Source organism: Achroia grisella, unplaced genomic scaffold (assembly GCF_030625045.1).
Source record: "Achroia grisella isolate CSIRO2021 unplaced genomic scaffold, CSIRO_AGI_Agris_v1 utg1248, whole genome shotgun sequence".
Taxonomy (NCBI): domain Eukaryota; kingdom Metazoa; phylum Arthropoda; class Insecta; order Lepidoptera; family Pyralidae; genus Achroia; species Achroia grisella.
The window spans coordinates 41380-65663 of NW_026712607.1; the positions used below are offsets into that span (position 1 = coordinate 41380).

The window sequence follows — 24284 nt, forward strand, 5'->3', positions numbered from 1 at the left end:
GAATTGTGTCATGTTATTTGTGCGTAACACTTGTATAAATACAAGAAAAGACCTTACACGCAAAATGTAAACTTTAAAATATAAAATAAATAAATGTAAGTAACACGTTTATGTATTCTTTATATATTATGCCTTAGGGTGACGAATTTAATGTCAAATAGGTGGTTATATGAAAATAAATGAGAAAATAAGAATTAAGTATATTTTTTTTATATTTTGCTCATACAGTCAATGCAATAGAAATTGAATATTTTTATTCAAATAAACTTAACTAAATAAACCTAACTAAAAATAACTTACTTAGTGCTCATACACTTCTGAATAGTCACACATTTTTTATTCTTGATTAATTTTTTTTTGACTACTCTACATAATGCTGTTGGCCTTTACAGCTTCACCGGACGTTAGGGGGCGAGTGCAGATGGCACTCCAAACCCGCGGAAGGACTTATGGAGCGGCTAAAGGCCAACTCCCGCCTGACGGATACGACTTTAGTCTGACCGCTAGGGGGTTCGAACCTCGGCTCAGACCGTCGTAACATCGATCCTCGTTTGAATTGGACGGGGAATCGATCAGAGGAATATATAAAAAAAAAAAATACATATCTATATAAGATATGACAAAAAAATCTTAACAGCGTGTTTTAGAAATATGTATGCAAAAGTACAGCGCCATCTAGTTGTACTAGTACAAAACAATTTTGACTCGAACAATGTTTATTCATTACCAACAAAAAATCAATACTTTCGTCTACACATAATATTAGTTTAGATTATTTTGTTATTTTAGATATTTGACTTTATACTCAAGAATCTGGAGAAAGTTCTGTGTATACAATACTATAGCTGGATTTCAGATTGCCATATTTATTTGGGATTTCCAATACTTTCCTTTGCATCACACGAGGCGCCGGCCAGACTATTAACAATCGATCAATGATAACAACCGTACTGATAAACAACATCAACAAATACATTAATTTTAAAGCAAAAATATGTGCTATTTATTTATATACTAGCGACACGTACCGGCTTCGCACGTATGCATTACAAATTAATTTCTCGGCTTGTTCTATACTAGAATTTATTATATATTGTACCGGCTTCGCCCGGGTATACATGTAAACCTTCCTCTTGAATCACTCTATCTATTAAAAAAAACGCATCAAAATTCGTTGCGTAGTTTTAAAAATTTAAGATAGGTCGGATAGACAGCGACAGCGACTTTGTTTTATACTATGTAATGATAATGAAATATTTGAATAAAAATCGCGACTTTATTTTTCTGAAATAAAAGTAGCCTAAGTTACTCCTTATTACATCAGCTACCTGCCAAAAGTCCCGTCAAAATTGGTCCAGACATTTCAGATCCGGAACAAACACGACAGACAGACAAAAATTGTAAAGTAAAAATTTTGGTGTAAGTACCGTATTTATATTTATATGCATGTAGCAAAAAACGGTTATTTCAATATTACAAACAGACACTCCAATTTTATTTATATGTATAGACTATCATGATAAATTGAAATTCACAATAGGCTAACTGACCTGACCTCTTATCATCCACCACTGGTGCTCCGTATAGTATTAGCGGGTCCACCATTCCATTAATATTCATAAAAAACGTTAAATTTGACGTTTTTTAGTGGTAACGTAATGGTAAATTTTAGCTAACATAGTGGTAACGTAGTGGTAATTACGCCTACGACTTTGCAACAAGTCTTCTTATGGTAGGTATCAAATTAGTACTCAGAAATTGTATCGCATGAAGGTTACTAGTTTTGTACATGGAGTCTAAAATAAGCATCAATTGCTAAACCAAACGTGTCTATTCGTTTGTTACGTCACTTACATAACTGTGCACACTGAGCGAATAACAATGATTTGTAGAAAAAAGTCACGACCACATGACCGTTTCGCCATTTATCGTCAATACGCTTCTATAATAACTTTCCGAATTATTACTATGCAGTTAAAATAATTCAGTCAGTTAGCATAATCATCTGGTAAATTGACCACGAATTTATTTATTTATTTTTTTCTCTTCACACATTCTATATATATATATATATATATAACTCCTTTCTTACTGACATATCATCTTTCACACAGTCCAAACCTTTTTCGGGACGGTCCTGATGCCCTTATAACCATGCAGGTAGATTTCATGATGTAACATCCTTTCTTAAAATATTATGATTCATTCCTACGCATTACATGTCCATAAAATAGACGAACTCTTGAACCTTTGACATGAACATTTCAATTTTAAATGTATTCATTCTTTATCTTATCCATTCTTGTCACACCACACATCCACCTTCAACCACAATTCAGTCAGTTAGCCCATCGTGGTAAATTGACCACGAATTTATTTATTTATTTAACTTCAATGCACACAATACAATATATAGTACAGTACATTTGGCGTACTTAACACCATGCGGTATTTTCTATCAGTCAACCATAGGTGGTGCAGAGATAAATTTATCACGATTGTTTCCAGGGGGAACCACTTGGAGGTCAACCTGACATGGTACATTACTAGCAATGGTGTTATTAGCCTACATTACTAATAATCCCCTTTCGCCCCCACCTCTAGGAGTTTTTTTATGGATGATAATGGAATGATGCACCCGCCTGCGCTAACGGTTTACGCTGGCGGGGCACCAGTCAGGTCAGTTAGCCCATCGTGACAAATTCACTACGAATTTATAACGATGGTTTCCAGGGGGAACCGCATGGAGGTCAACCTGACATGGTACATTGCTAGCAATAAGATCGTCAGTCCACATTACTAACAATCCCCTGCCCCCCTCACCTCTAGGAGTTCGAACTTCGAATTGGGCTGTCAACGTATAGAACGTTTTGAAATTTTAACCCTATTAAAATTTAAATGGCCAGGAATTTCTCTACGGCTTATCTATATACTGTGCTAATATTATAAAGACGTAAACTTAAAGAAATAATCTCTGGATCTACAAAACCGATATTGAAAATTCTTACATACTTCTTAAAATTCTACGGCCAAAATGTACGACGAAACGGCAAAATGTAACGCATGTTTGATCCCCCGTCCAATTCAAACCGGTATCGAAATTACGGTCCGAGTCGAGGTTCGCACCCCTAGCGGTGCCCGCAGACTAAAGTCGTTTCCGTCAGACGAGAGTTGGCCTTCAGCCGCTTCATAAGGAAGGACCTTTGGTTAGCTGTGCCACCTGCACTCGCCCCCTATCATCGCGTGAAGTTGTAAAGGCCAGCTGCGGCCAATAGCATTAGAGTAGTCGGAAAAAACAGACGTGGCGCGGGTCAGCTTGTAAAAAATATAATTACCGGATATCTACTATAAAACGAGGAGTAATTTGCGACGCTTTCGAGATCTAGTAATCTGCGTACAGACAGGGTAATACGCATAGTTACGTCTCGTTGACCACACTGTCTGCCATCTACCTAAATCTCTCTCGTCTCTTAATGGTTATATAATAGCTGTGGAAAAATTCCAAAGGTTTGGAGATAATTTATTACTAAACATATTTGATGGAAATATGTTACTTGAACAGATAATTTCTAAATATCATCTAGACCAGTGATTCCCAAAGTGGCCTATATCGACACTCAGGGGTCTATGACAAACTGCAAGAGATCTACGTCAGCAATCATCTCGTTGTTTTTAAATGTTTTTAAGTAGAAATTTACAAAAAATAAACACCAGGTAAGAATGGGGGTCTACCCAAAACCGAAAAATATGGCAAGGAGTCTACGAATCAAGAACTTGGGAAAGTCTGATCTAGACAATGGAACGTCACACTTGCCTACGCTAACGTTATATGTTGGCGGGCACCAGTGGAGAATGATAAGATGATAAGTAAGTGGTTCACGTTAGTAAGAACTGTCTTTCCCTGCCATTTTTTTTTAATTTATAGTATTTTCTGCTTCTTTTGTGGCGACATCCTTTTGGCCTATTTTTTTATATTTATCCTCCGTTCCATTGTTTTTTTTTCTCTTCCCTGCCATTAGATTGAGAGGACAGATATTGTAGTTGCATCACTTTAGACAGTTGCCTGGGCACAATGATTTTTCTATTAGGAACACTTAGGAAAGCAATTTAATACATAGGAATAGGGACATCAATTTTTAAACTAAAATTAATATTTATGGAATTGATTTTTTAAGTTAATACTTACATGTGCAAGAATCAGGATATTTTTTTACAATATCAGAATAATGGACTTTCAAAATTATGGAGACATGTTTTATTTTTAATTCTAGCAACTTAGTATTATTCATGTGACAATATTTGTTTTATAGTTATATAATATATAATATTCTATATAGCTTCAGGAATACTGAATATATTATTAGAATAACCATTAAAGTTTCCAATAGTTGTAATATTTTCTGAAAATAAATGATAATAATAAAACACACAACTCTATCTAGTCCCAAGCTACCAATAGAACAATACTTGAACCTGTTACATTAAAAATTAAGCAGTGTGCTAAATCTCTAAATCATCGAAGTATAAAGTAGAAAGTTTTTGCAGTTTAACTTGATTTTTAATATTTTTTTCTACTATGTCATATACTAATGTATGTGCACAATAAAATACATACAAATAATATATTTGAATTGAGAATCTAATGTTTGATGTTGGTTGAAAAGAAGGTTTTAAATTATACAAGTCATTGTTGTTGTTTCTAATTATAATGCAGTTTCGATGTTCAATTTTATGAAAATAACAAATATTCCCATATTTTTAAGTTTTATTAGAGTAGCTTTGCATATAAACTATATTTTTCTATACTTGTTATATGAGTTGTATTATACAAACATAATTTTTTTATTTTATTATCTTTCCTTTTCCAAGGGCAGTCAGCCCTTGTGATATAACTATATGAGTGTATTATACATACATAAATTTAAATTTTTATTATTTTTCTATCTGCAATCATTTCCAGTTATAATTAGAATGTTTTTACCTATAATATATGAGTGTATGTGTAATACATAAATTTTTCTTTTTGTTTCTTTACTATCTGCAGTCAATTCTCTCTCTCTCTCTCAGTCTCACAAAATTCATACAAGTATATGATTGTATTATACACATATAAACCTCTGAAAGAAGTTACCGAAAAACAGTATCTAATAATATAATATTTTTTTAATTATTATATTTTACTGTTAGGCCTGTTTCCATAGGTTCACTGGGAGAGAATGCTATAGGATTAAATTTTGAAATATCTCAAAACAAATTATTATTTAAAAGAGCAATGTACAAGTTTTATGCTCGTTCTTCTTGTGATTAAACAAACTTTCTGAATGAGCAGTAGATTAAAATTTTTGTTATGACTATTCAAAAGTGCTTAAATTAAGTTTATTTTAATAAATGATGTTCTCTTCTATTCTATTCTTATCTAACAAAATTTAGGACTCCAGACACTTGTCATATCTGTCACTCCTTAACCTCCATAACATAATTTATGAACAAAAAAAAATCATAAATTTAGGTTTACAATTTGCAAATACATAATATAACATAGCATACAAATAAAAATATATTATCAAACAATAATAATCTAACTAATCTTACATGCCTATCTGATAATTTAGGCTTTTAACAATAACTAGTTTTAAGTAATACTTTAAAAATGACCTTGTTATGACCTCAGGCGTTTTATTTTCAAGAATGAATATTATTTTTAAATCAAATCGATTAATTTATTAATAGTCATGTTTACAATGTTTTTTTGGCACAATGCAGAAATGTAGGTGTAATGTAAACATACAAAAGGGGATATTACATGAAATATGTTGATTTAGGAATGCAAAAAATTATTTTATTTATTAAAACTTTAATGCACAAATTTATAAATATAGATGCATATGGCATGCATGCATACTCAACAGCTTGAGGTATTTTCTAATACCTCAAGCAGAGAGAAAATAAAAGATTTTTGTGGGCAGTATATTTAACAAGTTTTTAATTAACAATCTATGATTCAGATTTAAACAAATCCTTAATCATATATAATAGATAATATTAAATAAATAATTTGTCAGTTCATAAATTTATTTAAGCTTTCTTGGTGTTATTATAATGTTGCTTAACACTTTGTTCTTATATTTATGTAATGATTTTATTACAATTTATATGATATAATAATTTTAATGCTACAGTGAGAATCATGGTTTTGATTTGATGTGATGTAATCAATGTTATTCTATTCTACTCAAAGTTGAATAATAATCTAATAATCAGATCAATTGTTGTGTCTACATAACAGCAAGATTTGAATTTGAAATAGTATAATATACACTCCATAAAAGAAAGAATTATTTATCTATTAACAACATTGATGCTGAAGTAAAAAGGAATTACATAAAGCATCAGTAGAAATAACAAAAATAACACAGTCATAACAAACATTTATTTTTTGCTGATATATTTTATCAGTTAAGTAGATGCAAAATTATAACAGTAATGAAATCATTTAAATTCTGTCAGCTATGAGATCTGGTTCATTGTCAACTTGTGAGTGTCCATGACCTTGCTGAAGGTATGAACTTCGCCTTAACAGGTCTGATGGCCAGTTCGACCAGCATATCACGTTCCTAACATATCGATTACTATATAGAGCAACTACCTACGATAAACCCACGCTTTGTTATCAAACATGTACTGATAACTCAATGCGTCAATAGGTTACTACAACAGAACTGCGACATAATACAGTTGGAACTCAGCCAGTACAAAAAAAAACAAGAAAAATGAAAGATTCACTCACTCGATGTCAGCTGCGAATTTCTCCGTGCCGCGATTTTTCCAACAGACACAATACTCAATCTTACAGTACTCATTATACTGAGGGATAACGACTCACAAATAATAACATCGGCTTCGCCGAATCGCGACAAGTACGACGCACGAGCGAAATAGAAATTACAAACTAATGTAATATGCAAGTCGCAATTTTTATTGTATTTGTTTGTCAGTAAGAGGTTTCTGTCATGACGCAACACTTTTAGTCAACATCAACACCGACACTATTTCTAAACACGTTTACACGATGTAAGTACGAAAAATGCACTGTTCTATTTTTTTGTATGATTTTTCAAAAACAAATTTATTTTTTAGTTATTTGAGCGGCCATACTGATGTTCACAGCTGATTTTGATGTGAAAGAATTGAAATTTTCTTGTACCACGTTGTTTCGATACTCTTGCCATCTATTAAAGTAGAGGGGGAAGCTTCGTGCTGTTTTATCATACTTCGAGAGTTTTGTTACTTACAGTGCCACTAGATGGTGCTGATTACATATTTGCGAAATAATGATAATAAAAAAATATATAAATTCCATTTATGACTGTCACTTGAAAAGTAAGTTTTATATTATAATAAGATCAACTTTAGTCAATTTTTTATTTCAACTGATTTTTCTTTTTATACATAGAATTTATTTTTCTGCTTTATGTGGAACGTTTTTCTAGAAAATATTTTTTTAACTAGTAACATCAAAAAGTGAATGTCAAATTGTCAAATTAAAATGAATCTGTGGTGAAACTGAGCAAAATGGCTGAGACAGAAACCGATAATAACAGTATTATAAGGCCTGAAAGAAATAATAGGGTCACAGTCCCTAGTAATGGGCCCCGCCGCGTTACTATCTATAAAACAGAGACTGGTTTTGGTTTCAATGTTCGAGGACAAGTGTCTGAAGGTGGGCAGCTTAGATCGATCAATGGGGAACTCTATGCTCCTCTGCAGCACGTCAGCGCTGTCCTGGAACAAGGAGCAGCTGAACTGGCTGGTATCAGGAAAGGAGACAGAATCCTCGAAGTGTAAGTATTCATTTAATGTATAACTTTACTGAGGAAAGTGATAGATGTCCCGATTGGCTACCAGGGTAGGAATTTACAAGTGTTGTTTGTAATATTCAACCTAGCAACGCACTTACTATCGTTTATTTACATGAAACTGATGTGAGCTAGCTTCTTCTGTACCAGAAAGTATATTGGAATTATTCTGACTAAGTTTATAGAAGGTGATTTACATAAGTATGAATCATGCTAAAACTTGTTTTGTAGTGGCTACGAACTGAATTTGAATTTAGAACGAAGGTGTTTTTTTTTATATGAGTAAAATTTAAAAAATAAATGGTATATAAACTAAAATGGATGATTTTTATCATCATATCCTTCAATTTAACTTGTAATAGTATCATTATGTATTATTTCCAGACTTACAAAAAGCGCCAAAAAAATTTTACCTTTGTCCTGTTCTTTGTAAAATAAGTTTCTGTTATAATATTTATTTTATAAATTAATTTCTGTTATATTTGTTAGTACACACAGTACAAGCTCTGCTTGGTTTGGCCACAAAGTGTGGAAATTGTCCTGATTTATTATTTCTTTAGATCTTCTATCCTTTTAACCTTGAAAATGCAAAATAAATACATTCATACATATATGCTGTCTCCCATTAATAAAATATGATTAACAGTAATTAGATTAGATAATCATGATGTGATTTCTATGTTATTTTGTGAAATAAGAACACAAAATTATTGATAAATATATAATTGATAGCATAAAATACATACTTACTGTCATAATTGCACACATTCCAAACTTGTCCTTGGTTACCTTTCTATATTTACTGCCTGCACTCTTATACAATTTATAGCATGGTAATATTACGCCAAGAGTTACCTAATAATTTTGTGTAACTTAAAAATTCTCTATTGTATATATTATTTTTAAATTATAAAACTTCCTTTTTAAATTGATTATTGAAAGAGTTCGTATAATAAGTGACTTTGAGAAAGTGTGCATAGTACAATAATTGTTTAATATGATTAAAAATATATCAGAGTGACAGAAAGTGGATTTTGTTGTTGAGAAAATAAACTATGCTCTGCACTGATTTAAGGAATTTTATTGTTTAGATTATTTAGTGCACAGCCAGTGTGAATATAAACTACCAACCAGCACTAATTTATTAGGGACAAATATAAATACATAATAAGATTAAATCAGTCCTATTGATAAGAGCATTTCAAAATGTAGAAACATATGTATGGTTTCTTTAGAAAACATTACAAGTGTTTATTCAATTATGTTCTACAGTTGTTTAAAACCTGTATACTGCAGTTAATAAAGGACATAAGAAACTTCTTAGCATTCCATGATTCATGGTGCGGAAACTAGGTCCAATAAACTATAATCTGCATAACAATAGTGACCATTACCAAATACTGAAAAAATATTGAATAATCAAACCCAATGAAAGTAAAATAAAAAAGTTTTATCATTCTAGCTTAAAAAATTACGATTTTTCGTACAGAATGCCATACAACTCAATCAACAGCTTAAAAAATAAGTTTCATGCTTCTAGCTTTAAAAATGACGATACTTCCATACAATCCCTCATTTCTCTTTCAAGCCCTTACAACCCTTTTTCACACTAAAATGTAAAGTATATTGTCCCTTTTCAGGGTCTAGACTATGCTTATACGAAATTAAATTGAAATCGGTTCAGTAGTATTAGCGAGAAAGACAGACAGACATTACTTATCTGTACATCTATACTCTATAGATATAAATAAAACTGGAATGTCTGTTTGTAATATTGAAATAACAGTTTTTTACTACATGCATATGAATATAAATACGGTACATATACCAAAATGACATTTTTTACAATTTTTGTATCTGTCTGTCTGTTCGTTCCGGCTAATCTCTGAAATGGCTGCACCGATTTTGACGGGACTTTTTTTGGCAGGTAGCTAATGTAATAAGGAGTAACTTAGGCTAGTTTTATTTTAGAAAAATGAAGTTAAATTCCACGCGGACGAAGTCGCGTCTACAGCTAGTACATAATATGAGGTATACAAATGTTTGTACCGTGCGAGGAATCGGACCCGCGACCATCAGAAGTAAAGCGGTGCGCTAAACCGCTCGGCTACTGTGTTCTGATTTATTATTTATGTTTGCATTAAGTGATCAGTATAATAATTATAACACATTGCTATACACAATCAATTGCTATTAATCTCACTAATTACTGCAACTAACACATTAAAGGGGCCAAGTATGTACATATCAGCAATGCAACGCGTGTTGCACAATCAGTTTTTTTTGTTGTCATAGCTATATACCCCAGTTCTGTATGTATTAGGTCAGCCCGACAATATATCTTATTGTACATTGGTTTATGTAAGTAATGATTGCTGCCAATACCGTAGTAGATTTATTGAGACGGCCTCGATGGTGTAATGGTTTAGCACACCGCCTTCCGGAGGTGGCGGGTTCGATTCCTCACGTTCACATTCCTCGTTCACGACACAAACATTTGTATTCATTACTATGATTGTTTGTATCGGTCTAAGTGTTTTCTATAATATGTATGTATGTATTTACGAAAAAAAATCTACGTAATTGTATCAGATATTTAGTGCCCATAACACAAGCTTTGTTTAGCACAACGCCTTACTTCCGGAGGTTGCGATTGTGTTGGGTTCGATTCCTCGCACTGCACAAACATTTGTATTAATGAGTATGATTCTTTGTATCGGTCTGGGTGTTTTCTATTTATAATATATATATGTATTTATAAAAAACAAATATCTATGTATTTGTATCAGTTGTCTAGTACCCATAACGCAAGCTTCAGCTAGTTTAACTTGGGTTTAGATGGCGCTGTGTGAATTGTCCTGAGATTATTATTATTATTAAGATGTAAAGTACAGTAGTTTAAATGATTATTTTATACACAAGGGTGTGGAAAGAAACACCTTTATCTTCTATACAAGAAAAGAAACATAAAATCAAATGTGGTCTATTTGATTTTATACTTTTTTCCGTGTATAGAAAAATAATACAATTTTTTAACAATCACGATGGTCTAGCGGTTTACCACGTCGCCTTACTTCCCATGGTCACAGGTTCGAGTCCTCGCACGGCACTACATTTGTGTTCATGAGTATGATTCTTTGTATCGGTCTGGGTGTTTTCTCTATACAATATGTATGTATTTACGAAAAAAATCTAAGTATTTGTATCAGTTATCTACTGCCCATAACACAAGCTTTGTTTAGCAAAACGCCTTCCTTAGGTTGTGGGTTCGATTCCTCGCACGGCACATTTGTTTTAATGAGTATGATTGTTTGTATCGGTCTGGGTGTTTTCTATAATATGTATATATTTACGAAATAAAATCTTTGTATTTGTATCAGTTATCTAGTGCCCATAATACAAGCTTTAGCTAGCTTACTGTTGTAGTTTTATTTTAGTCAGGTATAGATAAAAGGAAAAAGATTTGGTATAAAGAAAAAGTATATTTAGAAAGACTATTGACAACAGAATAAAGTATCAAACAAGAATGTACAATGAAAGAACTATAAATTTAGAATATAAAATACATTTTTTTTATACTACAATGGTGGCAATCAAGCATACTGCCCATCTGATGGTAAAGTGTTACCGTAGCCTATGGACGCCTGAAACACCAGGGGTATCACTTGCGCGTTGCCGACCCTTTCATTCATTCATAATTTAAGAGCTACGCTCTTGTCGGTGGAGCTCTTGCCACTTTCCGCGTTCTTCCATCATGCTCTTTAATTCTTGCCGACCCTTAAGAAACCTTAATATACCCTTCTTGAAAAACCCCATGCTGTAGTCTCGTGGGAAAACCTCGGCAGGAAGTTCATTCCACAATCTAGTGGAATGAACTTCCTGCCGAGGTACGCGGGAGAAAACTCCTCTGAAACCGCACTGTTTTCTTATTACCCAGTTACAACACTTATATTGGGTCTAGATGGCGTTATGTGAATTGTCCTGAGATTATTATTATTACATACCTTTACAGGAGGATGTCACGTTATAAATAATATGACCATACCAGTCAATACCAGTTAATAAGGACTCGTATCCTAATGACACGGCGCATATAAATAATGATTGCATTGTGGTCCAAATACCCAACCTAGTTAACTGTTATCACAAATGGTTACCGGGTAATGTGGCGGCATTAGACCTATTTCATAATTACAATTGAAATAACTGAGTTTAATTATATATTTTTAAATTTGGAATGCTTTTGTAAGTTTATAAAATGTTTCACTTTGTTTATTGAGTAAGTGTTACTATTCTGTAGATAACTATTATAATGATGACCATAAAGACTTTCTTTTTTGGTATAACACTTAGGTGGCAAACAAGGATACGGCCAATCTGATGGTAAACGGCTACCGTAGCCTATGGATGCCTGAAACAACAGGGGTGTCACGTGCGCGTTGCTGACCCTTAATAAACTTTAATATATCCTTCTTGAAAAACCTTATAAGGACCTAATGCACTATGCTAGCTTACATAACGATATTTACTGCTTAAGTTGCTATTATGTTGTATTCACTGCAATGTTACTATTATGTTATCCTACACAATTTGTATTGTTTTAGACAAATAAATAACCTGTTTATACCTATAATTGGGAAACATCACGGAATCTTACTATTTTTTGTTTTTATGGAGTTCACAATATTTCGGCAATGTTTCAACCGCCATGATCACGGGTAAACTGAAATCAATAAAAATTAAACGCGATCCCGAGATCCCGAATTTTTTTCTAATAAAAATAATAAATAAATAATGACCGCGTCACATTTAAAACAATTTATAATATGTTTAACTGTTCTTGTAAATTAGATTTGTCGCTTTTTCAGCCCTTAATTGAGCCGAAGCAGCTTTTATAAGATTCTAAAATAGAAATATAAATAATATTCAAATAAACTTAAGCTCGTTTGAATAGTTTTGTTTTCTTATTCGGAGCACGGACTCTTTTAAATAAATGTTCAGAGTTACATTTTTAGAAATTTCGTGGAATACAAACTTCCAAATAGCAAAGTTGACATAAGTAAATAAATAGTTACTTGAGAAACATTTGGCATACACGTAGTATAGGGACGCTGAATTATATATTACTTGTTATCCCGATCAATTGATTTATACTGGCCACGTTAAGATATCACAAATAGAATATTAAAAAAGGGCTACATATTGGAAATATTTTTAAAATGAATATAAATGGGCGAAACCTTTGGAATAACCTGAGCTAAAGGCAGAAAATATATGAGCGCACAAGCCCATATATTTTCTGCATTTAGCTCAGGTTTTTCCAAATCTCTTGTAACATATTTTCTATACCTGTAATTATAGGTTTCAACCGCATGAAATTTATAGCCTATATGTTATTCTGATGTGTAAGCTATATTACTGTAAAGTTTCATCAAAATCCAAGTTTTTGTGTGAAAGATCCATCCATCTTTCCATATTTACAAAATGGGTTTTATAATATTTTAATAAGACGATAAAAAATTTACAACAAATATTGGAAAAGTGATGAAATCTCTGAACAGTTATGAAAAGAGATTTGAATGATCTGATTAATGATTTATGACTTTGAACTGCTATTGGTATTGACGTCAAACAAATATTTACTCTTATTCCCTTTTTACGTTGACACGTTTATTTCATACCGGCCTATTTAAACTGACATATTGACCGGGTTGAATCCTGTGTCATTAACGAATATTAACTGCGCATTATTATTGTTTGTTTATTAATAAGTTTGTTAATGTTAGATAACTAATGTCATTACTAAATAGTAGTCATTATATCATGTTCGTGTACACGTTTTGTATAAAAGCTAACGACGCTACGAAAATTTTACATTTAAAAAAATAATTTACTATGAAATAGACGGCTAAGTGGTTATAAATTAAATTGTGGCGAAGGAACAAAACGTATAAGTTTTTATTTTCCGAAAAGAGGTTTTATTATTTTTGAGAATATATGTCGATGTAGTGGTGTAGTTTTAAATTCAATCGTGGCAAAGGAACGAATCGTATAAGTTTTTATTTTCCGAAAAGAGGTTTTATTATTTTTGACATTTTGTGTCAATGGTGAGTGAGGTTTACGCGAGGCTTCTAAAATGTCAGTGGAAAGAGGTGGGGTGGGGGACTTCCGCTATTGTTTTTATTATTGCCCTACCACCGGATTCGAGATTTATGATCTGGAGACACCTGAGGAAGCGTTAGCTGCTTATAACAGGTAAACTGTCAATGTAAAAAATTATTTAACTATCTCAGTGGTTAGACGTTAGGTAGACCACTAACTGGACTGCTAAGGCACATTGCATTACTTCCGTTGGTCGCGAGTTCGAATCCTCGCACTGTACAAACATTTGTATTTAAATAAATATATGTATGTATTTATATCAGTTGTCTAGTACCCATAACACTAGCTCTGCTTACTTTCAGACTTTACCTGTTCAATACTTCCACTGTCATAGGTTGCCTCTCTCAGAAGAGAGGAGATCTCTTTTAGAGATAAGCCCACTCATTCTCTAATTTTTTATAAGAATATTATATCTTGTATATAAAATTCTCGTGTTACAATGTTAGTTACCATACTCCTTCGAAACGGCTTGACCAATTTTTATGACATTTTATATGCATTTTCAATAGGTCTGAGATATTAGGCTACTTTCTATTTTTGGGTTGTCCACCCCTAACATTTATATGTATTTTTTGGAAAACAATTTTTTGTAATTTTATAATGTGACATTAAAAATACACACAATTCTAAATTTCCATCGTTATATCTGCAAGCCCAATTTTTTAAAAGCGATTTTAATTTGTATTTGGTAAAACGTTTGCGGGTTCAGCTTTATTACAAATGCAAATATCTTTATTGTGCCTGAAAAGTGGTGTACAGGATTTTAAAAAATTATAATTTACTAGCTGTCCCGGCAAACGTTGTTTTGCCATATAAATTAATAACGATATAAAAAATAGGGTTTGATGATAGAAGGATGAAAATTTAGGATTATATGTATTTTTGTATGTTGCATCATAAAAAAAAAGAAACTAAAAATTTTGTCTAAAAAATAAAAAAAAAATTTAGGGTTGGACTACCCCTAACATTTAGGGGGATGAAAAATAGATGTTGGCCGATTGACCTACTCAATACGCTCACAAAATTTCATGAGAATCGGTCAAGCCGTTTCGGAGGAGTATGGGAACGAAAACTATGACACGAGAATTTTATATATAAGATGTATCACACTTTTCACCAGAAACTGGCATGTAAACTTTAACAGTGTCCATTTATTATATGAGTATTCATATTTATCAGTTTCTTTTTTATTGTATTCATTATTAAATTAAATTTCTAGGCAAAGTACTTCGATTACCTACCTTCATGAATTAAAATTATTAATTATTATATATCTAAATGCAATAAAGAGTACTAATTAATTTGTAATTATCCTTAATTTTCACGCTATATCATAATTGACCAATAATATAAATATTAAACATATACCACATATATGTTGTAAATAAATTATGATTACAGTATTATACAGTATTATTAATATGAGTTATTACTTGTATCTCTTTGCTCTATGATCCGAGTGTATTTTAATCCGGCTGATTATGCGAACTCGTGTACGTTGTAAATATGATGAGTTCATGATAACAGTTATATGGTCACCAGTTCACTAGATATATAGAAGTAGTATGGTATGGTTTTTTTTTTTAAAAGATGATAATGGAATGGTGCACCCGCCTGCGCTAACGGTTTACGCTGGCGGGGCACCAGTGGAGTATGATAAGATGAGTATGATGTCTGACCAGTTAGCCCAACGTGACAAATTCACCGGGAATGTATCACGATGGTTTCCAGGGGGAACCGCGTGGAGGTAGTATGGTATGGTTAGAGACACGACTTATTGTATTTATCTGGTCAAATTTTCTGGGAAGTTCTCTCTCTATTCCCTCTTCTCTCCGAACAACCGGCGTCAGATTTCTGTCCTCTAAAATTTAATTTATTAATTTTTGAATTGGACAAATTTGCGTGAAAGGTATATATTTATATGTAATATGGCGTTTGAGTAATAAAGCGACAAATAGGTAGATATAAAATTAAATTTCATTCCACACATGTTAAAAGAAATGTATGTATTTATATCAGTTGTCTAGTACCCGTAACACAAGGTCTGTTTAGCTTGAGACTAGATGGCGTTGTGTGAATTGTCCTGAGATATTATTATTATTATTATTTGAAAATTCAGTAACTATTTCGAGCCTACAGGAATCCTGCAATTTGTGACCCAGAAACTAATAATCGGTAATCTAAGGAACACGCGTACTCGTGTACGATGTAAATATGATGCGTTCACGATAACAGTGATATGGAGGTCACCATATATCACTGTAATGCATTTAATAATAATAATATTAATAACTATATAGAACTACAGAAATCCACAGTATTAGGTACGTTGTTCAATAAATAATAACCCTGGACAATTAACAGAGCGCCATCAAGTCCTACGGTAAGCAAAGCTTGTGTTATGGGTACTAGACAAGTGATATAAATACTTATATATATATAATACTTAGATTTTTTTTTGTAAATGCATATGTGCACAGTATGCATACATAGAAAACACCCAGACAGATAATCATACTGAATATGAACTAAGGAATACAAATGTTGCACCGTGCGAGGAATCGAACTTCCTTGATCGAATTCTTAAAATCACTATAAAACTACAATATTCTTGTGATGGGCATTCCGAATGAGTGGTAGATTTACAAAAAATAGTATTACGATGTGCCTACACTTGTAGGTAATATTTCTGTCAACACTTGAGACCCTTCCATTAGTTGACGTTTAGTCTCCACTAACATAGATTTAAGTTAAGTGTAAAATCAGCCTACGTCCCGACTCCACGTACTTAAATTCTTTATTCAAATAAACTTAAAGACTAATCTTTAAGTTTATTTGAATAAAGAATGTTTCTATTTCTATTCCAATTGGTTAACAGATGATAAGTTATACTGGTATGAATCCACGGCTTAACTAGTATCTAAGATGTTCCATTCTTTGTTCCAGCAACGGCGTGAACGTCGAAGGCTCAACACATAGGCAGGTGGTCGACCTTATCAAGTCGGGGGGCGACTGTCTCACACTCACAGTTATCTCTGTCACGCAAAGGGTGAGTCATGAATTCTATATATATATTTTTTTTATATATATACTATGATGGTGGCAATCAAGCATAGGGCCCATCTGATGGTGAATGGTTACCGTAGCCTATGAACGCTTGAAACACCAGGTGTATCACGTGCGCGTTGACACATTCGACCCATGCCCTTATTTTATTGCTCATTTTCTTTCAAACTAACTCCTACATGATCTTCACAAACAAGCTGACGGTCCACTTGGTGGAATGTGGGAACCGTCAACTCTATATATGAAGCGTAACGGGTACACGTTATGTACTAGCATTTGCACTCCTTCACTATCTATACTAGTACTAGTATATAAAGCTGTAGAGTTTGTTTGTTTCTTTGAATGCGCTAATCACAGGATCTACTGCTTCGAATAGAAAAAATATATTTGTGTTGGATAGTCCATTTGTCGAGGAAGGCTTTAAGGTATATAACATTACGTTACGACCAATAGGAGCGAAGCTGCAATGAAAAATGTTGCAAAAGGTGGGGAAATGAATCTCTGTTTGCCCTATGGTTGACTGGGAGAAAATGCCTCTAGGTGTTAAGTCCGCCATGTGCACCTTTATTAATGTATCTGTGCATTAAAGTTTAATAAATAAATAAATAAATAAAAAATGAAGCGCAGACGAAGTTACGCGGGTCAGCTAGTATAAAATATCAGTGTGTGAAATTTCATTCTCCTCACTCCATGCAATTTTCGAAAAAGGTTTAAGATTTTAACTTAAAGGTTTTGCTTCACGTTCTAAATCGCGTATACATGTTAGGAGGCAGAACGTTTAGAACCCTGTGATGATGGGTCAGCGCCAGTCGGAGTCATCGGCGGCGCGGCCAACTCCCGCGCCACAGTCTACCAGCGGTACGACTACACAGACAAGCGGTCTCTGCCGGTCTCCATCCCAGACTACCGCGTTGTTATGGAGCGGAACACCGGCAGGTCGTACATTGCGTTCAACGTACACATGGCCGGGAGGCATCTATGTAGCAGACGATATAGAGAGTTCGCTGCTCTACACCAACAGCTGAGGAAGGAGTTTTTGGGTGAGTGTCTCTTAGTTCACATACAACACACGCACAATCACACAGACATACACTACTTTGTTGCCTAGTCTAAATTTCTCTGATTCTCGTCTAAGTTCGGAACTGTCTGATTACCCATGTACCGAGTATGGGGGCGGAATACTTGTAACACAGTTTGTCCTAGCACAGGTTCCATTCCTTTCTCAAAAAACTAAACAGTTTACTACCGAGGCCGTGATGGCTGTTTTGTTCATATTAAATGGCACTCATACATTGCTATTCATGAAGGACTGATGCTTCAGTGTCCTGTTCTTTCACTGCCATGTCTCACCCTTCTAAATACTATACACCGTTCATAACATCGTATGCACCCTTAAATTTATTTTTTCCAAATTTTATACTTACTACTTGTGATGAGTGTGCGTTCCGAATGAGTATTAGAATAAAAAAATATAACTATTCAAAAGTGCTTATACTAAGTTTATTTTGATTATTAATGTAATAATTGTTTCTAATTTTCTTGCAGGATTCAATTTTCCAAAGCTACCGGGCAAATGGCCGTTCAATCTGAGTGAACAGCAGCTGGACGCGAGGCGGAGAGGACTTGAACAGTATTTAGAGAAGGTGCACCATAAATGCATATAATTAATACAAATTGATTTTTCAATAGATAAATGTGGCATTGTTCTTGTGTGCTCATCGCCTACATTATATTTCTCTTTATTTAGGAACTTTATAGCATTTTCTAAACTCACCGGAAGCCATCTCAGATGGTATGACCATGTAATGCGAAAAGACGAGGCTTTACAACTACCTGTAAGAGAGGTAGAGGACGTTCTGGCACTACCTGGTAGACTAGCATGGGAAATATCATCGAGAGGGAAAAATTGTCCGACTCGACAACACATGATACACTGTCCTGGCACCGCAAAATTAATTGGCCTCCGTAATTCTGGCTAGTTCCTGCCCTCTCGTTTCCCATTATGACAATACGGGAAGGAACCCATTGCAATCTTATACCAACTTTACTGTTTTTTATTTCTTAAATTTGATTAGATGAGTTAGTATTAAAGACTGTAATTTTTTCCAGGTGTGTGCAGTACGTGTAATAGCTGAATCAGATGCGGTACAAGAGTTCCTAACCGATTCCGATGACTCCTCGAATCCAACACCCGTGGATCTGAAAGTCCTCCTTCCAGACAAGGAGGTGGTCACCGTCTCAGTTCTAAAGTCTACCAACGCGGATGACGTGTACCGAGCTGTTTGTGAGAAGATAGGTTTATCGAAGTCGGTTCAGAAATATTTTTACCTGTTTGAAATTGTGGAGTACAATTTTGGTGAGTGGGAATTCTTAACGTTACTAGATTATCTTAATTCACAGACAGTGTTTTGGCATATAGCTAATAAATATTATAATTTTAAATTATAGAACGCAAGCTCCAACCAAATGAATGTCCACACTCGCTATACATACAGAATTACTCAACGGCATCCAGCAGTTGCCTGTCGATACGCAAGTGGCTGTTCAACCCCGAAAGAGAGATATCTGTTGTCAAAGAGGACAGTAAAGCTGCCGCATTCATATTCTGGCAGGTAGGTGTAGTGCATAAATGTGCATAATGGGGCATATGTTAACGAGTTCTTATTGCGAAAAGTCACAAATATGTACTGTTACCATAACTTCTGGTTACACAGTTAACCTTCCTCGCACTCGAATCGAATCACGAACACGATGTCCAAAATTTTTGAAAGACCAAAATATCCATTACTCCGTAAATTGTCAACACGAGGTTCAAAATTTTCGAATGACCAAAATGTTTCACATTCCCGTAAATCACGAACATGATGTCCAAAATTTTTGAAGGACCACAATATTCCTTACACCCGAAAATCGTGAACACGAGATCCGAAATTTTCAAAAGACAAAAATGTTCTCACACTCGAAAATCGTGAACTCAATATTTAATGGGCTCGAAGGACTAAAATGTTTTTACACCCTAAAAACATGAACACGAGGTCCAGAAGGTTTTGCACATTCGAAAACGCTAAGGTCAAAAGTATCAAAACGTACCAAACAAAATAGCTAACAAAGCGAGCGGCGTACTATTGTATGTCGTCGTTCGTATTCAACTGTCGTAACTCCCCGAGCGAGCACTGAATGAGAAGCGTTCCCTGTGTATGACGAGTGCGTCGGTGGGTGTGTTCGGCAGGCCGTGGAGGACGTGAACCGCGGCGTGTGCGTGGCGGGCGCGCGGCTCTACCAGCTGAAGGCGCTGCAGGACGTGCGCCGCGCCGCCGACTACCTCGCGCTCGCCCGCACCCTGCCCGGCTACGGCGCGCTCGCCTTCCCGGCCGCGCGCGCCGACCACCACCACGCGGCCGCGCTCGCACTCACGCTCGGTACGTACTACCTCGCGCTCGCCCGCACCCTGCCCGGCTACGGCGCGCTCGCCTTCCCGGCCGCGCGCGCCGACCACCACCACGCGGCCGCGCTCGCACTCACGCTCGGTACGTACTACCTCGCGCTCGCCCGCACCCTGCCCGGCTACGGCGCGCTCGCCTTCCCGGCCGCGCGCGCCGACCACCACCACGCGGCCGCGCTCGCACTCACGCTCGGTACGTACTACCTCGCGCTCGCCCGCACCCTGCCCGGCTACGGCGCGCTCGCCTTCCCGGCCGCGCGCGCCGACCACCACCACGCGGCCGCGCTCGCACTCACGCTCGGTACGTACTACCTCGCGCTCGCCCGCACCCTGCCCGGCTACGGCGCGCTCGCCTTCCCGGCCGCGCGCGCCGACCACCACCACGCGGCCGCGCTCGCACTCACGCTCGGTACGTGCTATATATTTTAGTAGCAATTACGCTTAAACTTATCGCGCTGATAGATATTTCCCGGCCGCGCGCGCCGACCAAACGCGGCCGCGTGATCATACACTACCTCGCGCTCGCCCGCACCCTGCCCGGCTACGGCGCGCTTTCCCGGCCGCGCGCGCCGACCATACCACGCGGCCGCGAGCTCGGTACGTACTAGTGTGCCTTCCCGGCCGCGCGTGTGCAGGATGGTCGGTACGTACTACCTCGCGCTGCAGCTGCGGGCGTGTGGCGAGCCGCGCGCGGACGCGGCCGCGCTCGCACTCACGCTCGCGTACTACCTCGCGGGCGCGTCGCCTTCCCGGCCGCGCGCGGCCACGCGGGCGGACGCTCGGTACGTACTACCTCGCGCGCGGCCGCGCGCGGACCACCACCACGCGGCCGCGCTCGCACTCACGCTCGGTACGTACTACCTCGCGCTCGCCCGCACCCAGCCCGGCTACGCGCGCTCGCCATCCCGGCCGCGCGCGCCGACCACCACCACGCGGCCGCGCGTGCGGCACTCACGCTCGGTACGGCCCGCACCCTGCCCGGCTACGGCGCGGTCCTGCCGCGCGCGGACGACGACGCGCGCGCCGCTCGGTACGTACTGCGCGCTCGCCCGCACCCTGCCCGGCTACGGCGCGCTCGCCTTCCCGGCCGCGCGCGCCGACCACGACAACAGACGTACTACTCGCGCTCGCCCGCACCCTGCCCGGCTACGGCGCGCACACCACGCCGCGCGCACTCACGCTCGGTACGTACTACATAGCGCTCGCCCGCACCCAGCCCGGCTACGGCGCGCTCACCTTCCCGGCCGCGCGCGCCGGACGACAACAGATACTACTGCACACGCCCTACGTACGTACACACCGCACTACGGACGACAACAGGCTACGGCGCGCTCGCCTTCCCGGCCGCGCACACGCCCTACGTACGCACCGCACTACGCCGCGACAACCACGCGGCCGCGATACTACTGCACACGCCCTCGCGCTATGCTACACACCGCCTTCCCGGCCGCGCGCGCCGACCACCACTACGGACGCTCAACGTACTACTCGCGCACACGCCGGCTACGGCGTACGCCTTACACACCGCACTACGGACGACAACGATACTACTGCACACGCCGCGCGTATGTACACACCGCACTACGGATAGATATTTTAAAATTATTTGTGAGAGTATTGTTCATCAATATCAGCATCGGAATCGCAGCTGACTTTTATTAAATTTTATAATGTAACTGTAATATTTTAATCAAGAAACAAAAAGTTTTAATCCGGGAGGAAACGGCTCGAGGTATTGAGGGTAGTGTATGATGTATACAGAGTGTAATGTAAGTGTGTCGTGTGCAGGATGGTCGGGGTTGCACGGACGACGGAAGGGCGCAGATACTGGACGGTGGCGCAGCACACTGGCGCGCGGACGACGACGCCGCCGCACTGCGGCTACACTACGGACGACAACAGATACTACTGCACACGCCCTACGTACGTACACACCACACTACGCACGCAGCAACTGTTTATATTTTATTTTTAGTAAAGCTTAAATTCGAGCGTGTGGAAATGAATTCATTGACAGAGACATTTTCACACATAAATTAAAAACATTTGCCGGTCGATAACTATGTCAATCTATACACATATAAATGCAATCTTATACATGCACATGCTACTAATAAAAGATACACATTATAGACGTACAAAAAAAGGTTTAGTTATGTCTTCAGTCCTCTATAATCCGGCTCGAAGGACCATTTGAGTAACGGACCCAAAAAGTAAAAATAAGAATAATTCAAATTTCGAATCATGATCACATTTACACATCACATTTAACCTTAGAGATACTCAAATAACGTCAGGGAGAGATAAGTAAAAGTGAATATTATGATATAAACAAATAGTTAGCACGGGACACGTCGTTTCAGGCGTTCATAGGCAGTTCCTATTCTAAGGCAGATATATTATAAAATATATCTGCCTTAGAATAGGAACACCGAATAAAACTTTAATAAATATGTTTCTATTACAGTACCAATTCCTATGCAACTGCATGGATCGAATAGCTGAGGAAGCGACCTGGGTGGATACAGGAGATTAAACATCACCATCAAATCTAATCCGCTCCAAGCGATCCGGTAATGCCATCTCAACACGCCACCATTTTTGGGGAACAATTTCTAAACTTGCAACACTAGAAGGTAAATAAAATCGGCTCTCTATAAATACGAGATCTTGAACAAATATTGGTAGCTATTTTTGAAACTACTAAAAAATATTGACAAAATGTTGCCAGTGTACGAAAATTCTACTAAAATGGTAGCGTTGTTGTGTCAAGCAGTATGTTAAAATATTTATCTAAATTGTTCTATCAGAACTAAACTATTGTATATAATTAGTTATAATATGGTATATGTTATAACTTTAGGGTCAATTAAACAGTATGATGTCTAGTATTGTAAGGTAGACGAAACAGGGATAAGAGCATTGTCTTAAATTTTAAATATTACTAATAGGAAAATATATTATTTCATTATTATTTTTTTTGTATTACATTTTATTTTGTACCTCAGGACTGATCTTAAATGTTCTCTTTTAATTATACTAAATTAAATTTGTTAACTATTTTTAGGTAGCCAATTATTTATTTAATGAAAATAAATTATTAAAATGATTAGGATTTTATATAATTGGTTGCCGTATAAGGTGATAGTCTACAAATACCTAGAGATTATCGTTACATATCGAGAAACTCTCAAGATGTTCTCTCTCTCTGTCTCTCTTGTGTATTGGTGTATATGTTTATACAGGGTTAATAAAGAGTTTACCAAGACCATACCATACAGAATACTCATGATGCTGTACCATTTTCGACAAGAAACGAATGTGCAATTCGAATGTAGAATTCATATAAGTATAGTGATGCTTTCAGACGTACAGTTGTCAGGAGGTAGTTGGCCTTCAGCCATTCCATAAGGCCTTCTAAGGGTTTGAATTTCACCCGATCCTGTGTATTTTTCTTATCTTTATTTTGTCTGTGTTGATCCATATTTAATAATATAATCTGTGAAATTTCACCATAATTCACCTAATCGATTTTAAGTAAAATATATTTTTATGATTGCGGGCTGCTTGCGTTAAACATGTTTATGCGGCCTGCTAAACGTTTTAAACTAAAATTAAATTTACTTATTCGACTTTTTCCCATCAATAAATATATTGTTATAAAATTAATTATAATAAAATGTTAGTAGTGATATATATTAAACCGAAAATTGTTTTTCTGACGAGTGAATAAATCGGCAACTTGTTCACACAGGTAA

At 36.7% G+C, this 24284-nt stretch overlaps 2 protein-coding genes across 2 annotated transcripts in view; one reads left to right on the forward strand and one right to left on the reverse strand.

The window, feature by feature from the left end:
- LOC131854872 (ATP-dependent Clp protease ATP-binding subunit clpX-like, mitochondrial) overlaps positions 1-7203 on the reverse strand; it is a gene marked incomplete at its 3' end in the record, with an annotated part of 48570 nt that extends 41367 nt beyond the window's left edge. The window contains exon 1 of the mRNA XM_059206051.1: positions 6788-7203. Coding sequence (XP_059062034.1) covers positions 6788-6860 — 73 coding nt within the window. The remainder of the gene's footprint in view (positions 1-6787) is intronic.
- Positions 7204-7539: 336 nt separating this feature from the next.
- Positions 7540-23531, forward strand: LOC131854923 (sorting nexin-27). Its single transcript, XM_059206104.1, is given in 10 exon segments — positions 7540-7841; positions 16965-17067; positions 17851-18124; positions 18630-18727; positions 19194-19440; positions 19533-19696; positions 20314-20503; positions 22315-22369; positions 22371-22449; positions 22994-23531. Coding segments are annotated over 10 exon segments (1548 nt in total). The 5' UTR covers positions 7540-7572; the 3' UTR covers positions 23063-23531.
- The last annotated feature ends 753 nt before the right edge of the window (positions 23532-24284 follow it).